This window comes from Aedes aegypti, chromosome 1 (genome assembly GCF_002204515.2).
Source record: "Aedes aegypti strain LVP_AGWG chromosome 1, AaegL5.0 Primary Assembly, whole genome shotgun sequence".
NCBI classification, from domain to species: domain Eukaryota; kingdom Metazoa; phylum Arthropoda; class Insecta; order Diptera; family Culicidae; genus Aedes; species Aedes aegypti.
The window spans coordinates 274093941-274115067 of NC_035107.1; the positions used below are offsets into that span (position 1 = coordinate 274093941).

General features: G+C 36.3%; 1 protein-coding gene across 1 annotated transcript in view; it reads left to right on the forward strand.

Annotated features, from left to right (window-relative positions):
• The first annotated feature begins 17682 nt into the window (after nt 1-17682).
• Nucleotides 17683-21127, forward strand: part of LOC5565349 (synaptogenesis protein syg-2) — a 284790-nt gene continuing 281345 nt past the window's right edge. Inside the window, exon 1 of the mRNA XM_021838630.1 lies at nt 17683-17767. Coding sequence (XP_021694322.1) covers nt 17683-17767 — 85 coding nt within the window. The remainder of the gene's footprint in view (nt 17768-21127) is intronic.

Genomic DNA, 21127 nt, shown 5'->3' on the forward strand with positions numbered 1-21127 from the left:
TTTCACATGCCAATATATGATTACAATCCGCCTGATGGGTTCCCGGAATTCAAATTAAATCCACATTCATCGGTGAAATTAATTCCCCCGGTAACTAAATTCCCCATCAGCTTAAATGGCACCCCGTTTGAAGCGCTTTCTTCGGAACCGTGATGTGTGCAAACGGCTCGTAGCCTGTCGGGAAATGAAAATATCGCTGTAATGACACGTGCCACATTCCAGGTAAAGCTTTCTAGTTTCGATCGAATACATGTATCGGCATTCAAGCTCACGTCAATAAAAGAAACAGGATATTTGCTTCCCACACTCAGGACAGCACCTGAGTTGAGCAATCGAGGTGAATGTGCAAATTTCCGCGAACGTTCAATCACAATTCTGGCAGCACTTTTCCTTGCTCTTTGAGATGGCATCCCGAGCAGAGTCTGATTTCAAAATCTCACCGATATGCTATCAAATTTAGTTTTCAATAATATTTTGATATAACAACATAACATATTAAACAGTTTAAAAAAAAAAAAAATGTTTGAAGATCAAAAGCTTGTTCTTAAGACAAAGTTTCGATTTTCTACTAATTAGCGAATACAGACATTTTATATATTTGTTTCATTTGGCTTGAATGCCCTCAATGTGATTTTTGAAAGTTATTTTTTATCTTGCATGGACCTCAGATATTTAACTTCATCTGACCAATTTATTGGAACCCCTCTCACCGTGACATCATTTCTTCCTGAAGGTTTCAAGAGTTTTTTAAGATGACCTCAAAAATACATTGATCTAGCACTACAGAATCACGAGATAATATTCATTTTAGGTGATGCTAAACTTTTCAAGGTGCTGCAATATTCAGTATGAGTGTTGTAATACGCGATTCCATACTTATGGTGGGTAGTGTAACTGCAGATTATTTTGCCAATGTATGTTGGAAAATCAAAGTTTTTTTTGTTAATTTTACAATCAAGCCTTCGAGCCAAATACGGTCGAATGTTTTTCCTATGTCTAGAAGAGCAAAACCAATAGAATAGCTTTCAGAATTGTCGGAACGAATCAAATTTTCTACACGTAAAAGGAAATTATATAATGATTCCATGTCGGAATTCGAAACGATCATTGGCAAAAATTGAATTTTTGTTGATGTTGACCATTAGACTGATGCAAATTTTGAAGTTTTTGCTCCCCTATGCTTAAACGATGTTAATTATGGTAAAAATGATCCTCCCAAAATTTGAAGTGATTCAGAAGAAATTTGGTTGTGCACACGCTATTTGAAGGTTATATGGTCGGCGTTAAGTCAGAGGGGACCAAGTACAAAATTTGGGAAAATTGGATTATTCTCTCATTAGATGCGAAATTACCTTACCTCCGTTTCACTTTGACCAGATTTGATGAATACTGAGAATTGCGAGAGATATGTGGCAAATTTACTTTGGATGATCAATAAAAATCGATAAAGTGTGCAGTCAGAGTGGACCAAGTGCTTATTACCATAACAGCTAAAATGATCAACGCGCTGAGGAATGCTAGGAAATGAAAAACATTTCAAGAGATTTGTCAGATTTTTCGACATCGAATGATTCTTTTACTTATCCATCAATAGAAATTTATGAATATTACTTAATTCGATGCATTTCATTTTCATTTTTGACTATTTACCATATTTGGATGGGTGGTCAGAAATTGCAACAATTTCTGTGCAGACAGAGCGGACCAAGTGTTGAAAAGCAATAAACTGATTGATTACTGCATTTTTTGAGTCAATTCCAGAGTCCGATAGAAGCTTATGGTAGTTCTGTGGTGTATGTATGGAGTGTGCTAGAACACGCTTGTTGGACTAGTATATTTTGGGCGGTACTCAAGATTTTCACTTGGTCCACTCTGACTGAACACATATTTGAATATTTCTGGTCTTCAATGCCCTGACCCTGCAAAACCTTAATTTTCAAGCTATCGTGATGCCACTGATCTTGGTATTGACCAATGGAATATAGAAGAATTTACAATACTGGTGTCGAAGGGTCTTGATAATCTGGTTTTCTTAGAGATATGTACCCAGTTTGACCATGCAAGCATTGAATGATTGTTATTTTCCTAGAAATTGTTCAGTCAGTGTGAACCAACTCACCGAACGGTGGTCTTTAGTTCAGTCAGAGTGGACCAAGTACACATATTCCATCAAAAACTCGTTCTATCAGAGGTTTTATTTATGATTTTTCATGTTTATCACTTCACATTATATTGTTTGGAAGTACTACAAAGAGGTGTAGAAATATTGAACCTAACTTCAAACGAGTTCAAAAATTACAAAGCGTTAAACTTTAAACCCATTTTTCTCAAAATTTGAAAAATGTGACTTGGTCCACTCTGACTTAACGCCGACCATATGGAAATTACTATTGGAAAGGCAACCCTTTTCTGTTCAGTCCTCTAACTGCTCGTCATAATAATCTATGGAAAAGTAAACACACGCATCTCATGTGAAAACTTCCCAGCTACAACTTTGCTGAAGATCACATTTCGATGGGACGTAAGGATAATTTGTTATTATTGATAACAAAGTCTAAATCATGCTGAGATGATCATTCAATTACATTCAGAGCAACACTGCTTTTTGCTGTAGAACATAGTAGCCTGGATTACTTTGATCTATTCTTCCCGCCAGGAGCACCACTGTCGCCTGCCGAACAGTTGGTGAGGCATGCTTTATGCAAACCAACTTTATGATGATGAATAACAATTTATCCTGACGTCCAATCAAAAAGTGGTCTTCGGCAAAGTTGTAGCTAGGAGGATTTCACATAAGAAGAATTTGTTCACTTTTCCATAAAATATTATGACGAAGAGATAGAGAGCTGAACACAAAAGATTGGCGTTTTCCATAGTAATCTCCATACAATCTTCAAATGGCGTGTGCACAGCCAAATTTCTTCCGAATCGCCTCAAACTTTGGGAGGATGCTATTTCCTATAATTAAAATCGTTTAAGCATAGGGGAGCAAACATTTAAAATTTGCATCACTCTATTGACCATCCTGTTCAAAATGACCTTTGAAAATTTTGCTATCCTTTTTTTTGGTTATCCTGTTTATTTACATACAAATGATTGATTGTTAAGTTGAACAAAATAAAATATCACAACATGAAAATTAGTTTTCAATTGATTATTATTCTGTACTCGGGACTGTCAAAATGCCGAACCACCCAAAAACCCGCAAAATGATGATTTATGGAAATGGGTTTCATTCTTACATGATTTGCTCGGGCGGCGGACAGAAGCGAAAAAGAATATCATTTAATAATGCCGCCGATGCGTCACCAACCAAATGAGAGAGAGCACTGTGGCTCAACACGATGGTGACGCGACACACAATTCAAGCGTTTGGTTTGGACAGACTTTTTATTTTTGTATTATTGCTCCCGCACTGGCTCTCATCGGTCCCTACGATTCAACGCCAAAGTGCACAGTGGAGAAATTTGCATTGAAAAAGTGACAAAAGTAATGATTTGAATCTAATACGATATTCTTGTTCAGAATACCAAAAAAAATCGATGCTCTTGCAACTTGTATATGCTCATTCAAGATATTTATAAGATTCAATTTTTTTGCAGAAAAACAGCTCAAAAAACATTCAGGGCAAACACGAATTTTTTTATTAGTTAATTCATGGCTGTGATAGATCTGCTTTATTGTACATGCTGATCTCTACTAACGATAGTTTAGAGGGGTTGTAAAAAGAAATTAAAACTATAAGAATATTTTTGAAAAAACGCTACGACTAGATGTCAAAATACAGATCAAAGATATTTGGCATTATCCAAGCATGGTTCGAGAACTTTTCAAGATGGTTATTATCATTTATCTATGACTCTTATTGTAAATCTGCTAACGAGTCAAATTTTAGTGACTTGGCCACTAATTCCGACCTGCAACAATAAGTCACTAAGAAAAATGTTCACTAAATTCATTATTTTCATGATCTGATAATAGAGCAATGATAATCGAGAACAGTCTCATAAATTAAAAAGCAAAACAGTAATATTTTACTGTTTTTTGTAGCTTTAAATATCAAACTGTCAAGAAACGATAGAATTCTTTGCGTATTTTCGGAAAAATGTGATTCGGAAATTTGTGATGATAGTTTTGGCGAAATTTCAATGTCAGCTGAATTTACGTGAAAGGGGTTTGGCAGAAAATAATTCCTGACAGACTTGCTAAGTTTCTGGAGCGAACAACGACAAATAAGCAGAAGATATCTCTGATTTACATTTCATAGAATCTCAATAAAATTGTTTCAAGAAAGGAAGTTTTAAAATGTCAACTAACAATTATTTATTGAATTTGCTAGAAATTTGTGCAATAATTAAACTTAAAAGTCCCCAAGAAAATTGCACAGATATTGAATGTATTCAGTAATTGTACTGGAAATTTCAACAAATTCATTCGTGATTGAGAATCCTGTTCCAAATAGATGGTTCTTCGAAGAGCGGTATTATAAGAATTCTAAATCAATTAAGAATAAGTGCTTATTTTAAGTCTTAGTGATTTGATTGCTTTAAAATTTAGGTACTTCCTGAATGAGTCCTGAATGATTTCCAGATATTTGCGTGCATTTCCAAATTACTTTGGCATAATGTTAACAAAATTTAGATTTTCTTGAGTTCTTCGAAAATAAAACAAACGTTTCAGAGCTACCTTGGGAAAACAATGGCTTAATTTCACATAAATTGTCACTGGGATGTCTCCCTCTTCTTCTTCTTAATTCCAGGTTCTTTAAGGATTTCCACAGTATTTTGTTGAAGACACTGCCAAAAAGTTTTCCCGAATTATAATCGTAAATTTACCCTCAAACTCCTATTGTAATTTCTCTTAAAATATGTAAATCATTTTTTCTACAATTTATGGTACATTAAAAAAGCTTCAAGTTTGCCAGTAATGACATATAATTTTGTTATACGTTCGTTCACGAATTTCTTTCTTCATAGTTAATAACACTGTTCGACAAAAAAAGTCGATATGAATGCACAGAGACCGGACACCCCGGGCTTGAAAGTATAAAAATAAACAAAAATAATGGCGTTTTCAGAATGTTCGTGTCTGCCCCAGGTCATTTTTAAAATATACTTGAACTTTTTGCATTTTTTATTTAAAAATCTAATCTAATCAATAAACCGACACAGTGTTTTATATTCAGGACAGGGGAATTCATGTGCCATATAATGTTTTCAACTTTAAATACAATATGAAGAGTTGTAATAAGATTTGCAGGGAGCCCTCCCCCCTTTTTTGTACCCTCCCCATTTTTAAAGTATCGCAAATGATGGAATATTTGATATACAGGGGGTTGTCAAAATAACTGGGACAGGCAAAAATTGGGCCAACTTTGGAATGCTGTAACTTTGACAATAATTGACCGATTTCAATTCTTTAAGAAGTAATGGACGGGCCAACTAAGGGATATCCGGTGGTCACAAAAGTGGCCACTGTAGTCAAATATCCACTTAAGGTCTACAATAGCCCTATTTAGCACGAGACATGAAAAATGAACTGTCGCACGATATGTATTGGAGTTCAATATCAATTGTCCCTAATTACAGGTTCCCTCTGGAACATCCGGTGGTCCCGGAAGTAGTCACTGTAGTCAACTATCCATTTTGAGTCTACAGTTGCCCTATTTACGACAAGACATGAAGAATGAGCCGTCGCATGATATGCTTTGGTGTCAAAATCAAAATGTCCCCTATGCAAGGTTCCCCCGGGGCACTGGGCGGCGCCATGAGTGGCCAAATCTGTACAAGACTCATTTTGAACTTATAATAGGGTATTTTATGATAAGCTAGGGAGAAAACAATATTGCGCGACATATTTTGAGTGAATAAATTGTTTGATCCCAATTCGGATCCACTACCGGCACCGATTCCGGGGAAATGGCCATATATTGGTTTTTTCTGGACCAATATTAATACTTGGCGCACCAATCGCTTCAGAATTAGATCTTCTATCTTCATGTGTAGTAAAATTTTGATTTTTTAGCCGAGACCTTTGCTAAAAACACGTCATAATTTTACTGCATAAGACATAAGATTATCACCGGTATCCGGTGGTCATAGTTCATCTCCGTGGATGCACCTCAAAACTAGATTAGTTGACCCGTCCATTACTTCTTAAAGAATTGAAATCGGTCAATTTTTGTCAAAGTTACAGCATTCCAAAGTTGACCCAATTTTTGCCTGTCCCAGTTATTTTGACAACCCCCTGTATATCAAATATTCCATCATTTGTGATACTTTCAAAATGGGGAGGGTACAAAAAAGGGGGGAGGGCTCCCTGCAAATCTTATTACAATTCTTCATATTGTATTTAAAGTTGAAAACATTATATGGCACATGAATTCCCCTGTCCTGAATATAAAACACTGTGTCGGTTTATTGATTAGATTAGATTTTTAAATAAAAAATGCAAAAAGTTCAAGTATATTTTAAAAATGACCTGGGGCAGACACGAACATTCTGAAAACGCAATTATTTTTGTTTATTTTTATACTTTCAAGCCCGGGGTGTCCGGTCTCTGTGCATTCATATCGACTTTTTTTGTCGAACTGTTTAATTTTAAACTTTTGGGAGCTCTTCTCCCATGAGTGGAAACCAAGATTTAAAGTTGTAGCTTATACTTAGCTTCTATTCGACCCGTAATTCATTTAGGAAATTTTGTTAACCCTTTCATGACGGTTGGGCGATCTCACTTTGCTGGACATATGGCAGCGTGTATGGTAGAAATGTTCGTCCTAAAAGAGATAGGTCGCTTGATGATGTTTCTATCTATTGTAATTCGGTGATATGATTTTTATACGTTACAATAAATTACTGTCAAGATAAAACCCATATAACTTAAGTAAATTTTAGTTCATGTTTTATATAATATATTGATTTGGTAATACTTATTCCTGATAATAAGGTCCACATTTTTGTTTCTGAATACTTGTTTTAAAAAAATGTCACTTTTTATACACTTTTTGGTCACTATTTTAATGTTTTTTAAGTTTATTGTCACTATTAATTTACTGTCCACCGCTACCAGTCATGTAATTGGCAACATTACTCGATTGTCAGCAAATGACCCCATTTTATGGGGTGTTACTATGAAAAACCATTAAATTCAATAGTAAACGATATCGAATGATGACCAAAGCTCAAGTTAGTGTTGCATGCCATACAGCCTACCGATACATATATTTCAAGCAGTGTTGCCAGCTACATCTGCTGGAAAATAATTAAGGAAAGTATAAACTCAAGAATTTACAAAGAAAGAATAGAATTTTAAGCATACAGTCGGAAATTGATCAAAGGAATTTGGCTGTTGTTCGAATAGTTATTAAGGAAAATCAAACTATGTATCTCATATTGAAACTGAGAAGCAGGCTCAATCCCAGTGAGGTGTAATGCCAGGAAGAAGAAGAAGGAAATATTGGAATTCACAATGGCCGAATTGTGTTGCTAATATCTGAACCAAACCTCAGATACAATATTGTATTGCAAGCAATTTTTTTTTTATTACCAACATTTCAAAATAGTTGGTAGTATCATACGAAGGTGATAAAAATTTCTCTTGGAGCGATTAAAAATAGTTAACTTTTGCTCTGATAGTTTTGTCAAACACTATGAGAATTATTCTAAATATTTCGTCAAAATTTAGCTCCGGATTCTATCAAAAGTTATGCATTAAACGCTAGGAATAAATATGAGTTAGTGAAATTTTCCCAGAATCTTATAAAAATCGTTCTAAGAATATTATACATGGAGTTGGTCAGAATCTCATCTTGTATTATTTAGAATTCTTTTCGAGGGTTTTCTTAGGAATAAGTCCTCGATTTTGCATAAGTCCTTCGCAGTATTCTGTAAAAATTGGTTTTAAGATTCCGTCAGAATCCTACCAAGATCCTTCTTGATAATTCATGATATTTTTGAGAAGTTTGTATTGCTAAGAAATCTGTAAAAAATCCTCAAAAATTGTTTGAGAACTTTTTCGTTGTTTGTCTATTATTATTGTTATTGGAGTGATGTTTGGTACTTAATCTTTGACAGCCTAGTTTTCATTTCGAAAATTAACCGTTTGCATGACTGAAAAATATGTCAAGTAAGTTCAGGAGGATTCAGAAATAATGTAGATAAGTAAAAACAAAAATGAAATTGAAGTATCTTATGGGGATTTTTTTATTTCCGTACAAAGTGCGCCGAAGGGTCTCAGATTTTCATGAAACTTTTTTCCACAGGCAGGGCTCATCAATATATGAATAAAAAAAATATGAGAAAAATTCAGGGTCGCTTATTTTCCCGGAAAACTCAGTTGGATTTTTTTTGTTTTCCTCTGACACTACATACTTTGAAAAATCATAACTCAAGAACGTAGAAACAACGTTTTTATTATGAAAATGAAAGAACATTTTCACAGGAATAAAAAAAATATTAACTGGAAAAAGTTTTCCATCGTTGAGAAAATTCGTAAAGAAAAGCCGGAAAAACTATGCTCCAACTCGTGGAAAATTTTCAAAAAAATATTTTTGAGAAGATATTTTCATAAGCTTTAATCGCTGAAATTTTTGATTTGTATTTCTTTTTTCGTTTTTTAGTTATGGCCAATTTTGTTCGTCTTTTGGTATAAACGAATGATATTTTTTTGTTGCAGGAATTGGAAGAAGGTTAGAAAAATTTTCCTGAAGAAATTTTTCAGCCTCTGAATAGTCATTTTCAGTTGCATAGATAAATTACCAATCTTTTTTTAAATTGGTCTTTCACCTTTTGCGATACAGCCCAGTCGAAAAATTGTTTGGCGTTAGTAATTTCTGCTGACTTTCTAATACTAGCATCTCTAGTCATTCGCTTAATGTTGCCACCGATACCATCACAAGGACCTTTTCCATGTGAGGTTTGAAAAAAGTGCCATTCTGCTTTAATTTTAAAATCATTTTCATGGTTGCATACATTTTTGAAATTTGACATTAAGCGAATGGCTAGAGATGCTAGTACTAGAAAGTCAACAGAAATTAATAACGCCAAACAATTTTTCGACTGGGCTGTGTCGCAAAAGGTGAAAGACCAATTTAAAAAAGATTGGGATTTTATCTATGCAACTGAAAATGACTATTCAGAGGCTGAAAAATTTCTTCAGGAAAGATTTTCTAACCTTGTTCCAATTCCTGGAACAAAAAAAATATCATTCATTCATACCAAAAGACGAACAATGCATTTTTGCTAGTGAATTCTCAGATGAAAACCAAGAAAATACAGCATGCTTTGTTCTTAATAATACAAAGAAACGAAAATCTTCTGGTGTTAACAACCAAAGACAATCTTCCCGGTTGAAAAAATAGATAGTATGAAAATAAAAATGTAAGTTATATACTGAATAATGGAATAAATAAGATTAAGAAAAAAAATAATAATAATCTTATTTGTTCCATAGAAAAGAAAGAATCCCTTTTCAGTGTAATGAAAAATTGAGGCAGAAACAGTTTTTTTCTGTTTTTCTTAGCGGTGTAATTTTTCATGAAAAAAAACATCCGTTCAGACTTATACTTCATTAAAACCAATCCCATATCTTTTTTTTCAGATGTTTTAGAAATTTTGCAATTGCTTTGATAAAAAATCTTGGTTTTTCCGATGCTTCGATTGAAATATGGGTTTTCAAAGAAAATTACCTTCTCAAAAATATATTTTTGAACGTTTTCCACTAATTGGAACATAGTTTTTCCGGCTTTTCTTTACAAATTATTTCAACGTTGGAAAATTTTGTGAAAAACTGTTTCCAGTTATTTTTTTTTTATTCCTGAGAAAATTTGCTTTCATTTTCATAAAAAACTTTGTTTCTACGATGCTTCGTTCTTGAGTTATGATTTTTCAAAGTAAGTAGTGTCAGAGGAAAACAAAAAAAATCCAACTGAGTTTTCCGGGAAAATAGGCGACCCTGAATTTTTCTCAATTTTTTTATTCATATATTAGTGAGCCCTGCCTGTGGAAAAAGTTTTATGAAAATCTGAGACCTTTCGGCCCAAACCCGTACGGAAATAAAAAAAAATCCCCAGGTGTTGTTGACTACCTCTTATACAGTATAGATAGATAGTACAATACTGTCTTCGGTGAAATTTCAGTACTCAGTACGATCTACCTTTAGCGGTAGAAGATTACCCTTTTGAGAACTCGGCCAGTTGGGGCGCTTTTTAGAACTTCCCTATATGAACCTTGAGAGGTGAAAATGTAACCTTTGGAGCTAATGGTATCTCTAGATCCTGATGATATGAAATGTTTGTGTCTTGAGAAGAGTAGTTCAATAGTTAATGACATGCGGTGGTCATTGAGCTACGGAATTCCGCCACTAGTTAGTGGTAGTTTGCATGAAATGTTTGTTTATCGGATATCTCAGGATCTTGACGACTTGGAAAGATGGCGTCTTCAGCAAAGTTGTTCATTAGCTCAAGGGCTATTATTATCTTAGTCAAGAGATTCAAGATTTTTCCACCAGGTGGCGCTAGTTTGCATGGAACTTTTATTTTGCGGATATCTCAGGGTTCTGACCACTTAAAAACTTGTAATCGGTGAAGTTATTCAGTAATCCTAGGGCTGACTAAAAGATTTGAGATTTTACCACCAGGTGGCGCTAGTGTGCATAGAAGTTTTGTTTTCAGATATCTCAGTATCCTGACTACTTCGGAAGATGGCGTCTCCGGCATGCCCTCGGCGTTTTAGCTATCAATTTACCAATTATTTACAATTTTTTCTAAGAACGGTCGTTAATCTGAATTTCAGTCGTTAAATAATCCAGTCGTATAACAAACAGTCGTAAAAAAAGTTGGAGTGTATTTAGGGTAAATCGGGATAATGCGCCCACTTCATTTTAAAGGGATTGAGGCTTCTTTAACAATTAAATATGATTACATGGCCCAGATAGCCGTAGCGGTAAACGCGCAGCTATTCAGCAAGACCATGCTGAGGGTCGTGGGTTCGAATCCCACCGGTCGAGGATCTTTTCGGGTTGGAAATTTTCTCGACTTCCCAGGGCATAAAGTATCTTCGTACCTGCCACACGATATACGCATGCAAAAATGGTCATTGGCATAGTAAGCTCTCAGTTAAAAACTGTGGAAGTGCTCATAAGAACACTAAGCTGAGAAGCAGGCTCTGTCCCAGTGGGGACGTAACGCCAGAAAGAAGAAGAACATATCTTAAATATCCGCGAACAAATTACGTTGTGCATAATAGATCTTTGAGAAGCACTAACAATCAATAGAAATACCAAAACTATCGAACCTCAGCTTCTTGGTGTAAAATTTTGGGTCCGATAAGCAAGCCTCGTTACGAAGGAAGCCCATCCTTTACTATTGCACTTATTACATAAACTTTTACCGGAAAACGACTGCTAATGGATCCTTTTAAGCTTAGCAAGTGGTGGAATTCTCCTTGGAAACATTTCTACAATGCTGGGGAAGTTTTTCTATGGAAGGGGTATATTGACTGGTTTGTTTTGAAACATCAAGATCTGGACCGTTTAGAGAAAACGGCTTGTACTCTTTTAAGAAGCTACCTGACCAGAAAAAGTTGTATGCAGAGCATGACCAATTAAGTAAATAACGCTGTAACACCAAAAAGTATAGAAGTTATGCATTTGCCACTGCGATAGAGCAGTTTTTCCTTAGGGGGGGAGGCGTATTATACCTGTTTACCCTAGCATCCGCCGAATGGATTGAACTGACTGAATCCGCTCACTGAATCGTTCCGTGGTGTGGATTACCAGTCAGTGAACGATCATCAGCACTCAAACACGAATGCCACTTGAACAGAATCGGAATGTAAACAATCATTTGGTATAGAATTCGGATGCTTTCGGCTTTCAGAATCGGTAGCGACTCAATCGGTTGCCGTTCTTTGTTTCAATTAGTAGGGGAACTGTAGATAAAATGAACAGGGGTATAAAATGAACAGGTTCGTGTTTTATGGTAATTATGCTATAAATCTATGCAAAACATAGTACCATCCTTAATCATTAGACTAAGAAACTATTTCGACAACTCTAGCGCGATCTAGAACTGTCAAAAGCTGGAAAAGTAAACAAAAACAAAGTACGCCTCTCCGTTTTCTCATATGATGTAAATTTCCACTCGTGGAATTTAAGGATTTTGTGACTAAAATCATAAAAAATCTATTGAACTGCGTAGCACATCGTATCTTTAAGGTATTTATGATAAGTGGATGGAAATTGAATATATTTGTATCTTCTAAATTCTTAGAACAAATAATTTGAATATGTTGATTCCTTGGGGGTAAAATGAACCACTTGAGATGAGGGTAATAAATACAAAGACGGACATCGACAGCCATCCAAATGGTCGCAGCTAAACGTTCCATCGATTCCGGAATGTCTTGAGATATGCATTGATCATGTACCACGTGCCAAGAATCGTGCCGCAACCCGCTCAATTCAAGTGGTGTTCATATTACCCCAATTGTATGTTCATCTTACCCTCAAGCATATGTTCATATTACCCCCGTTACATGTTCATTTTACCCACATGTTTGGAACATTGACTCTGTGGAAAGAAATTTTCAAAATTATAATAATGATGATAAAATTCTATTTCCGTCACAATATTTCAACTTGTAACATTGCATAAGAATCCTTCTTCAATTCTGAGCTATTGAAAAAAAAAATTGACAGCTTCATAAGCAAGAAAACATGAAAATCGCTTAGGGTGTTCATTTTACCCCCAGTTCCCCTACTTGCCGAAGAAGCAGAATGGGCACTGGAAACGTTCGGTATGATTAGAGAAAAGGATTTCTCGCTCCCGGCTTTGCGTGGAAGCGAGTGAGGGAAACGCAATTGCTGAGTAAGTGTTTCCCATGCTTGTCTAGTAGAAGCAGGAAGACGCTGGCTTTACGATGTGGAAGAGGACTTGGCTACCCTAAACGTCCGGTGCAACTGCAACTCATCAATACGGACTCACTAAAATAAGTATTGCAACACTCTGCTGAATATTGAATCACCCTGAAAAGTTTAGCATCACCTTAAAACAGGTAAATTCACATTGCTTTATATCGAGATCCTTACGACTTACAAAGAAGCGATCTTCAGCAAAGTTGTTCAGGGGATCAAAGATATCGGGAAAGCAAATAGTTTAGTTCGCGACTTTGCCACTAGGTGGCGCTTGTGAGTTTTTAAAATAGCGCATTTTAAACTAGTTCTAGCTTGTGATCCACAAGAGATAAAAAGTTCGAGTCTTCGGCAAAGTTATCCAGAAGGTCAAGGACATCCGGAAGGCAAACAGTTTGGTTCGAGATTTGGCCGCTAGTGTGCGCCACATAGCGGCAAAATTTCGTACCAAACTGTTTGTCTTCCGGATGTCCTTGATTCTCTGAACAACTTTGCTGAAGATCGCTTCTTTGCAAGTCGTAAGGATCTCGAAATATAGCAATGTGAATTTACCTGTTTTGAGGTGATGCTAAACTTTTCAGGGTGATTCAATATTCAGCAGAGTGTTGCAATACTTATTTTAGTGAGTCCGTATTTATGACGGGTAGTTTATATCATCGAAGATCGACGAACATGGAGCTCTTTAGTATCATCAAGGTACCATGTACATGCATGCAAAAATGGTCAATTGGCAAAGAAAGCTCCCGGGTAATAACTGTAGAAGTGCTCATAAGAACACTTAGTTATGTAGTGGGCTCTATCGTAGTTGATACGTAAAGCTAGAAAGAAGAATAAGAAGACAGAGGTTCTTGGGGAAATGAAATAAGTGCCATTTTGGGTCTATTTTTCCCCACTGTGGCAACGGTTAGCGATGATCTTCGCCCAACGGTTCTGTCATCAGATAGTTTCGCTCCGGTTCTGGGAAATATTAATTAGCGCTTCGGAAACAAAGATGTCGTAATTCGAGACTGCGTCGAAACATCCAACATATGGTCGACGAGATTGGCTGCGACTCTCGGATTTTCTCTCGTAGGACAACACTCGGTTTCAAGATGGAGCCATTAAATTAAAATCGCCGAGGAAAAAGATGTCTCATTCGATGACGGCTTCCCTCTTTGTGGCGGAAGGCCTTCTTCTTGAGTGGAAAATGTTGCTACAAAATTCTTCCGAAGACCCGACGACCATCGTCACAAAGTGAGAAAGGTTAATCAATTTTTGAATTTATAATTTATTTTCCGACAACCGAAACGAATCCGGTCGTTTAACGATGCTCCGATTTCTCGGTCGGTGGTCCTCTTCCGAATCGAAGACTTGGGGGGTGTCAACATCTGCGAACAATGTCATCACAGCAGCAAAGTCAGCGGCAGTTTGCATGGGCGTAGCCAGGATTTCCATTAGTGGCTTATTTTTCTACTTGGCACTACGTCCTCAATGGGACAGAGCCTGGTTCTCAGCTTAGTGTTCAATGAACACTTCCACAGTTATTAACTAAGAGCTTTTTTTTTACCAATGTTGCCATTTCGCATTCATATATCGTGTGGCATTCGCATTCGCATTCGTATTAGCATGGCTTTGCTTCGTAACCGCGGACTCTGACAACTCGGATAAGGAATAATAATTAATGCAGACAAGAATGAATTATCGAGAAAATCTGAAAAAAAAACAAACAAAATGTTTACCTTTATTACAAATTAGTTTATTTTCTTTGGGCAAAGGGAGGGGGTACAACCCCCCTTATCAGCAGGTCCGCCCACGGTAGTTTGAACGAGTGTCGATGTCAAGTTGACCTGCGGGTCGTTTGAAGCGAACACCACGGTGCTCCCCTGACCGTTATTATCAGAAAAAAATCTCCATCAAATCTGTGCTCACCAGTCGTTTTCTATAGCTAAGCTGCATGTCTGCGCAAAATTTAAAAAAAATCGTAACGCCCGTTTTGAAGTTACGCCCTTTTGATTATATAAGACCACTTATTCAAACGAAATTTGAGATATTTAAACGAGTTTTCATTTGCCGTGATTATCAGATGTAATATACCATCGAAATTTGAATCAAAGTAGGTTTATTTAGTTATTTTGAACCTCTTGGTGGAGTTTTGAATGAGAAGATAGACGAAATTTGGAGTAAAGTCCTTTTGGAAGCGTAACCATTGAAAAAACCTATTTCCAATAGACTAATTAGGCATTCTTTTAAGCAGGCAATCCGTTAAGCATGTTCAAATGTTTTCAATGTCACATTGCACTTACATGTCGCCAAAGTCTTTCACAATTGATTATTTTTTCAAAGGCTCAAGCGCTGTTTGGCATTACGGAGCCATTTTTGTGTCATTATTGTTTTTCATAAAATATTGTTATGACTCAACTTGCTACCTTGGGCCTTCCTTAGCCGAGTGGTTAGAGCCCGCGGCTACAAAGCAAAGCCATGTTGAAGGTATCTGGGTTCGATTCTCGGTCAGTCCAGGATCTTTTTGCAATGGAAATTTCCTCGACTTCCTCGAGCATAGAGTATGATCGTACCCGCCACACGATATACGAATGCGAAAATGGCAACTTTGTCAAAGAAAGCTCTCAGTTAATAACTGTGGCAGTGCTCATTGAACACTAAGCTGAGAAGCAGACTCTGTCCTAGTACGGACGCAATGCCAAGAAGAAGCTACCTCCTTGGCTATTCCGACTTATTTTGTACTGCCCCAGAACATAAACTTCAATTGCTGAGTAGTGTACTATTGGCCAAACTATAGAACTCTAGACCACTGTCAATACTTTTGTGATATTTAGTAGCATACATTACTACATTTAGATTTTTCACAAATCTACAATTTCTCCTTCAAGTTTCTTGGTCTTTTTTATTACACTAACTCGTAAGAATTCTGGATAAATACAATAGTGAAAGAATTGTATAAAGCAATCAATCCATTCTCATGCTAACTCGTGAAAAAAAGCCTCAGTATTTAAAAAGTGCTTGACAAAAGTAAGAAACATGCGTTTTTATTTGGTTTCATTGAATTCAAAATCATATTACTTTCAAAGCTTTATGTTACATGTCTACCTTGAAAATCAAAAATCTCTTGAGAAGATTCTATACCTTAACCTCGATTTTCATTAACCCGAGTGTCATCACCCTGAACGAAGTATTACGTACGAAGTATTAATCACGAATATATAATTACCGTGCATAACATTGTCCCGTGGTAATAGAATTCGAAGAAATGCCATTTTAGAAACTGGAACATGCGGAGATGGTCTTAAGGTATTCGGGGTAATGTAATTCAAAGTTAAAGGGTATAATTTTAAGAAGATATATAAAAAATGGTAAAAACAGAGTTGCTCATGGATTTTAGGTAAATTCCAGTTTTTGTTAGTGGAAAATCGAAAATTATTCTGTGGCCCTGTTGGTAACCTGCTGGTCTACCTACCAGAATATGGTTTCAATCCTACACAAACTGAAGATTTCCATGTAAACTTTTGTTTGTTTTTCGATCGCAGACTGTGCTTGTGAAGTAAAGACTCACAAGCTGCTATGACTCATTACAAATGAAAAATAATCTTTGGTAGCTTCACAAAGCTTTCCAAACTGGCAGAGACAAACATTTAAAATTAAGCTCTGTCAATGCTACAATTTTGAACTCCATTAAACAAATTCATAACAGATGTTTTAAGCTTTGTATTGTTTTTTTTTTCATTTTGTATCGCTGCATTCTACGTTGTTAATTTAATTTTATTCCATACACTGCTACCCAAAACCGAAAGCATATCTCGTATCTTCGCTTCGATATACAACATTGGTACTTGTTGCATGTAAAATAATCTGAATCGTGAGTACAAGGGTTCACCAAACTAGCCAGAATATTGTGCTACAAGAACTAATTTGGTTACATGATGAAATTAGCTCCGTAATGCCTTAACACACTTGAGCCTATGGAAAATCAGTTGGTTGTGGAATGCTTTGGCGACATATAAGCGCATATATGTGCCATTGAAAACATTTGAATATGCTCAAAGGTATAAGAATGCCAAACTAATCTATTGAAAATAAGTATTTTCAATGGTTACGCCTCCAAAAGGGCGTAGCCCCAATTTTTTTTTATCTCCTCATTCAAAACTCCTCCCAGAAGTTACAAATAACTATATAAACCAACTTTGATTCAAATTTTCATATTATATTTATTCTGATAAGCACGGCCAATGAAAACTCGTTTAAATATCTCATATTTCCATTGAATTAGTGCACTTACACATTCAAAAGGGCGTAACTTCAAAACGGGCCCTACGATTTTTTTAAATTTTTTCCCAGACATGCTACTTAGCTATAGAAAACGACTGGTGAGCAAAGATTTGATGGAGATTTTTTTTCTGATAATAACGGTCAGGGGAGCACCGTGAACACGGAACAGAACGATGAATTAGTTATTCATGGGAACGAGATCGTTTTAATTAATGATTCACATGGAAGCAATCATCATTGTAATCCAGTGGGTCCAACCTTCAATAGCGTTTCGCAAGTGGGAGGGGGTCAAGCTCACCGAGCCGAGCACAGTTTTCTCACACAACACAAACAAATTGACAACCGCCCCTATCGTCGCCCTTATCGACTCGACACACGAACCCTTGAAACAACATCAACTCATCATTGATTCAGAGATTTTCCACACCCTCTCACCCATACCTGTACTGGTCGTCGTCGTTATCGTCGTCATGATCGTCGTTGTGTAAACTTGGCGACAGGATCCGATGACAGATGTGCGCTAAAATTGTGCTTTCTCTTGTTCTACTTCTTCACTTTACAGGAAAGTTCACGCCCACCACCGCCACAGTAGACACCAGTACGTAATTATAGAGAACATTTCGTGTGGCAATCGTTCTCCGGTTGTTCTTGTTATACGATAATGTGTGAAGCATGTGTTGCATGAATTGGTGTCATTATAATTTGGCTTTGATTGATGGTAGAGTTTGTGTATGCTCTTAAGTTGGTGCCCTGTATTTAGGTTATTTTGAATTAAATGGTTTATTATATTCGTGTCAAAAGAAAGGCTGAATCATGACAATGAACATATGATCTCAATTTAGGCCTTTTGTTTCAGTTAACTGTTCATGCTTAAATTCAAATGTACAAGAATATCTTTAGTATTCGATTTACCAGAAATTTTAAAATTTACTATTATTAATTTGTGAAATAAAATACTATCTATTTCTTGTTTTCTACCCTATGATTCATCTAAACATTATTTGTCTCTATAAAGTATCGATGCTTGCACGTTTTGAACAATAGTTTATCTATCTATATAAATAAAAATGGAATGGTGTTTGTATGTCACGAAATGGCTTGAGAATGGGCTATCGGATTTTGAAAATTCTTCCATAATTATGTTCCTGAAGTGTTCAGACGTGTTTGTGTACATAAAAAGCAAAGGATATTTAACGGGAAAATTGAAAAAAACAGGAATGAACGGAACTTCCATTTTGCACGGGATTTTCTATGACGTTTTTCAACAGCCTACTTGATGGCAAGACGAAGTTTGCCGGGACCACTAGTTTATAATAAAGATTTGAAATTTGATGTTTGCACTTTTGCCTTTTAGATTCCGAATATTGCAATCATTTGTAATTTATTGGACCTTACTCTGGTTGTCTATGATTTCAATTTATATTGAAAACATGACTTTTTACAAGATTTTTATTTTCGATGAAATTTTCCTAAATAAGATCAAAAGTTTTTATAAATCACTTATCTTTTCCAAAATAATATATTTTCATGATAATATAAAAGATATACCCACAATTATTCTACAATAAACATTGAAGCAGACTTAGTAGTTTTTAAATTACTCAAATTCCAGTTCTCGTACGACACTACCTAACATTGTATCGATGTTTTTCCATCAGGCTAAAATTTATAAAAAATTCTCATCTATTTTAATCAAAACATCCTGCAATGTTTCAGATATTTACAGATATATAAAAATAACAAAAATACTAACTATTGCAAAAGGTGAGCTTCCCTTGCGTAAAAATCAAAAATATTGACCAAAATATATTTTCATTAGAACACCAATTCCTGAAAATATCAGCACGATCGTAGAACAACGAAACTACTTAAAGCTAAAAAAAAAATGTATATTCAAATACTTGCTACAAAAACGATGAGTAGTTCTGGAATATTCAGTTAAGAGAAAGACAGTGATTTGAATGCGGACCAGTTTTTCATTTCAAACACAAACATAATGCTTCCAATCTCAATTTAGGGTTGCTGAATCCAATGTCGTTTTCATAAATATCATAGCACGTTTAGATTTCGATTTATTAGTTGTTTAAATGCATTCTTGAACTTTTTAGGTAACTTGCATGCAAGTTTATAAGCTTGTGTTGGTACCTATTTGCTTAATTTATCGCAATATTTGATCTTAATGTTAAAGAATACTTATTAACAAAGTTAATAATACGTTCGATGTTCAAAAGATAGTTGTTATTGCTTGAGAAAAGTATTGTATTTTGCTACGTATAATAAAACGAACAATTTTGTACGGAACATGCAGTGAAATCGAAGTATATCCTACAAGAAAGTTTAAGTGTTATTTTATACGATTTATGTATTGTATAACTGAAAAGTATGATAAGTCAACATTAAAACTTCATGTGAACAATAATAAAACCAATATTTTTTACAACAATGGCTTGAGCTTGAGCTTGATTGGCCGCCCATAGTTGCTACTCCAGTATCGCCAGATCAGCTGCACTTACACAAGGAACCAATCGAATGACTGCTTGGGACTAACAGACACCACCAACCCCGTCTTCAATATTTTTTACAACAGTGGCGATATGAAACTCAAAATTCTGACATGTGGTGATATTTCTGTGACCGGCATCGAATCCAGCAATCACAAAATTGAAATAGACACATTATTTGACCCTCGAGAAACGTAGAAGTTACGCAACCCTTTTTTTTTGCTGTAGAACATCTAGCTGAATTTTAAAAACACTTGTTCAAAAATTCTTCAGAAGTTTGCGAAAGCTTGCAGATTTTTCTACTGATGTTTGCAGAAATTTCTCCAGAAGCTATCAGAAGCTTCTACAGAAGCTTGCAGGAACTTCTGCAAAAGCTTGCAGAAGCTTCTCCTGAAGCTTGTACAAGCTTCTCTAGAAACATTTCGAAGCTTCTCCGGAAGCAGAAGATTCTTTAGTAGCCTGCAGAAACTTCTTCGGAAACCACTTCAATAGCTTCCAGAAGCTTGCAAAAGCTTCTCTAGAAACTTACAGAAGCTTCTTCAGGAGCTTCCTCAGCAGCATACAAAAGCTTTCCGAAGTTTCTCCGGAAGCTTGCAGGAGCTTCTCCAGAAATTTGCAGAAGGTGCTAAAGAAGCTTTCAGAAGTTTCTCTAGGAGCTTGCCCAAAAGCTTTCAAAAACTTTCTCAGAAGCATTTCCAAGAGCTATCAGGAGCTTAACAAGAAGCTTGCAAAAGCTTTATAAAGCTTTTGCTAAAGCTTGCATAAGCTTCTACAGGAGCTTGCAGGAGCTTCCCCTGAAGCTTGCAAAGGTTTTCAGAAGCTTGCAGAAGTTTCTCCGGAAGCTTGCAGAAGCTTCTCCAGTAGCCTGCAGAAACTCCTACAGAAGCTTGCAGAAGCTTCTGCCGAAGCTTTCAGAAGCTTCTCTTGAAGCTTGCAGAAGCTTCTCCTGAAGCTTGCAGAAGCTTCTCCTGAAGCTTGCAGAAGCTTCTCCTGAAGCTTGCAGAAGCTTCTCCTGAAGCTTAAAGAAGCTTCTCCTGAAGCTTGCAGAAGCTTCTCCTGAAGCTTGCAGAAGCTTCTCCTGAAGCTTGCAGAAGCTTCTCCTGAAGCTTGCAGAAGCTTCTCCTGAAGCTTGCAGAAGCTTCTCCTGAAGCTTGCAGAAGCTTCTCCTGAAGCTTGCAGAAGCTTCTCCTGAAGCTTGCAGAAGCTTCTCCTGAAGCTTGCAGAAGCTTCTCCTGAAGCTTGCAGAAGCTTCTCCTGAAGCTTGCAGAAGCTTCTCCTGAAGCTTGCAGAAGCTTCTCCTGAAGCTTGCAGAAGCTTCTCCTGAAGCTTGCAGAAGCTTCTCCTGAAGCTTGCAGAAGCTTCTCCTGAAGCTTGCAGAAGCTTCTCCTGAAGCTTGCAGAAGCTTCTCCTGAAGCTTGCAGAAGCTTCTCCTGAAGCTTGCAGAAGCTTCTCCTGAA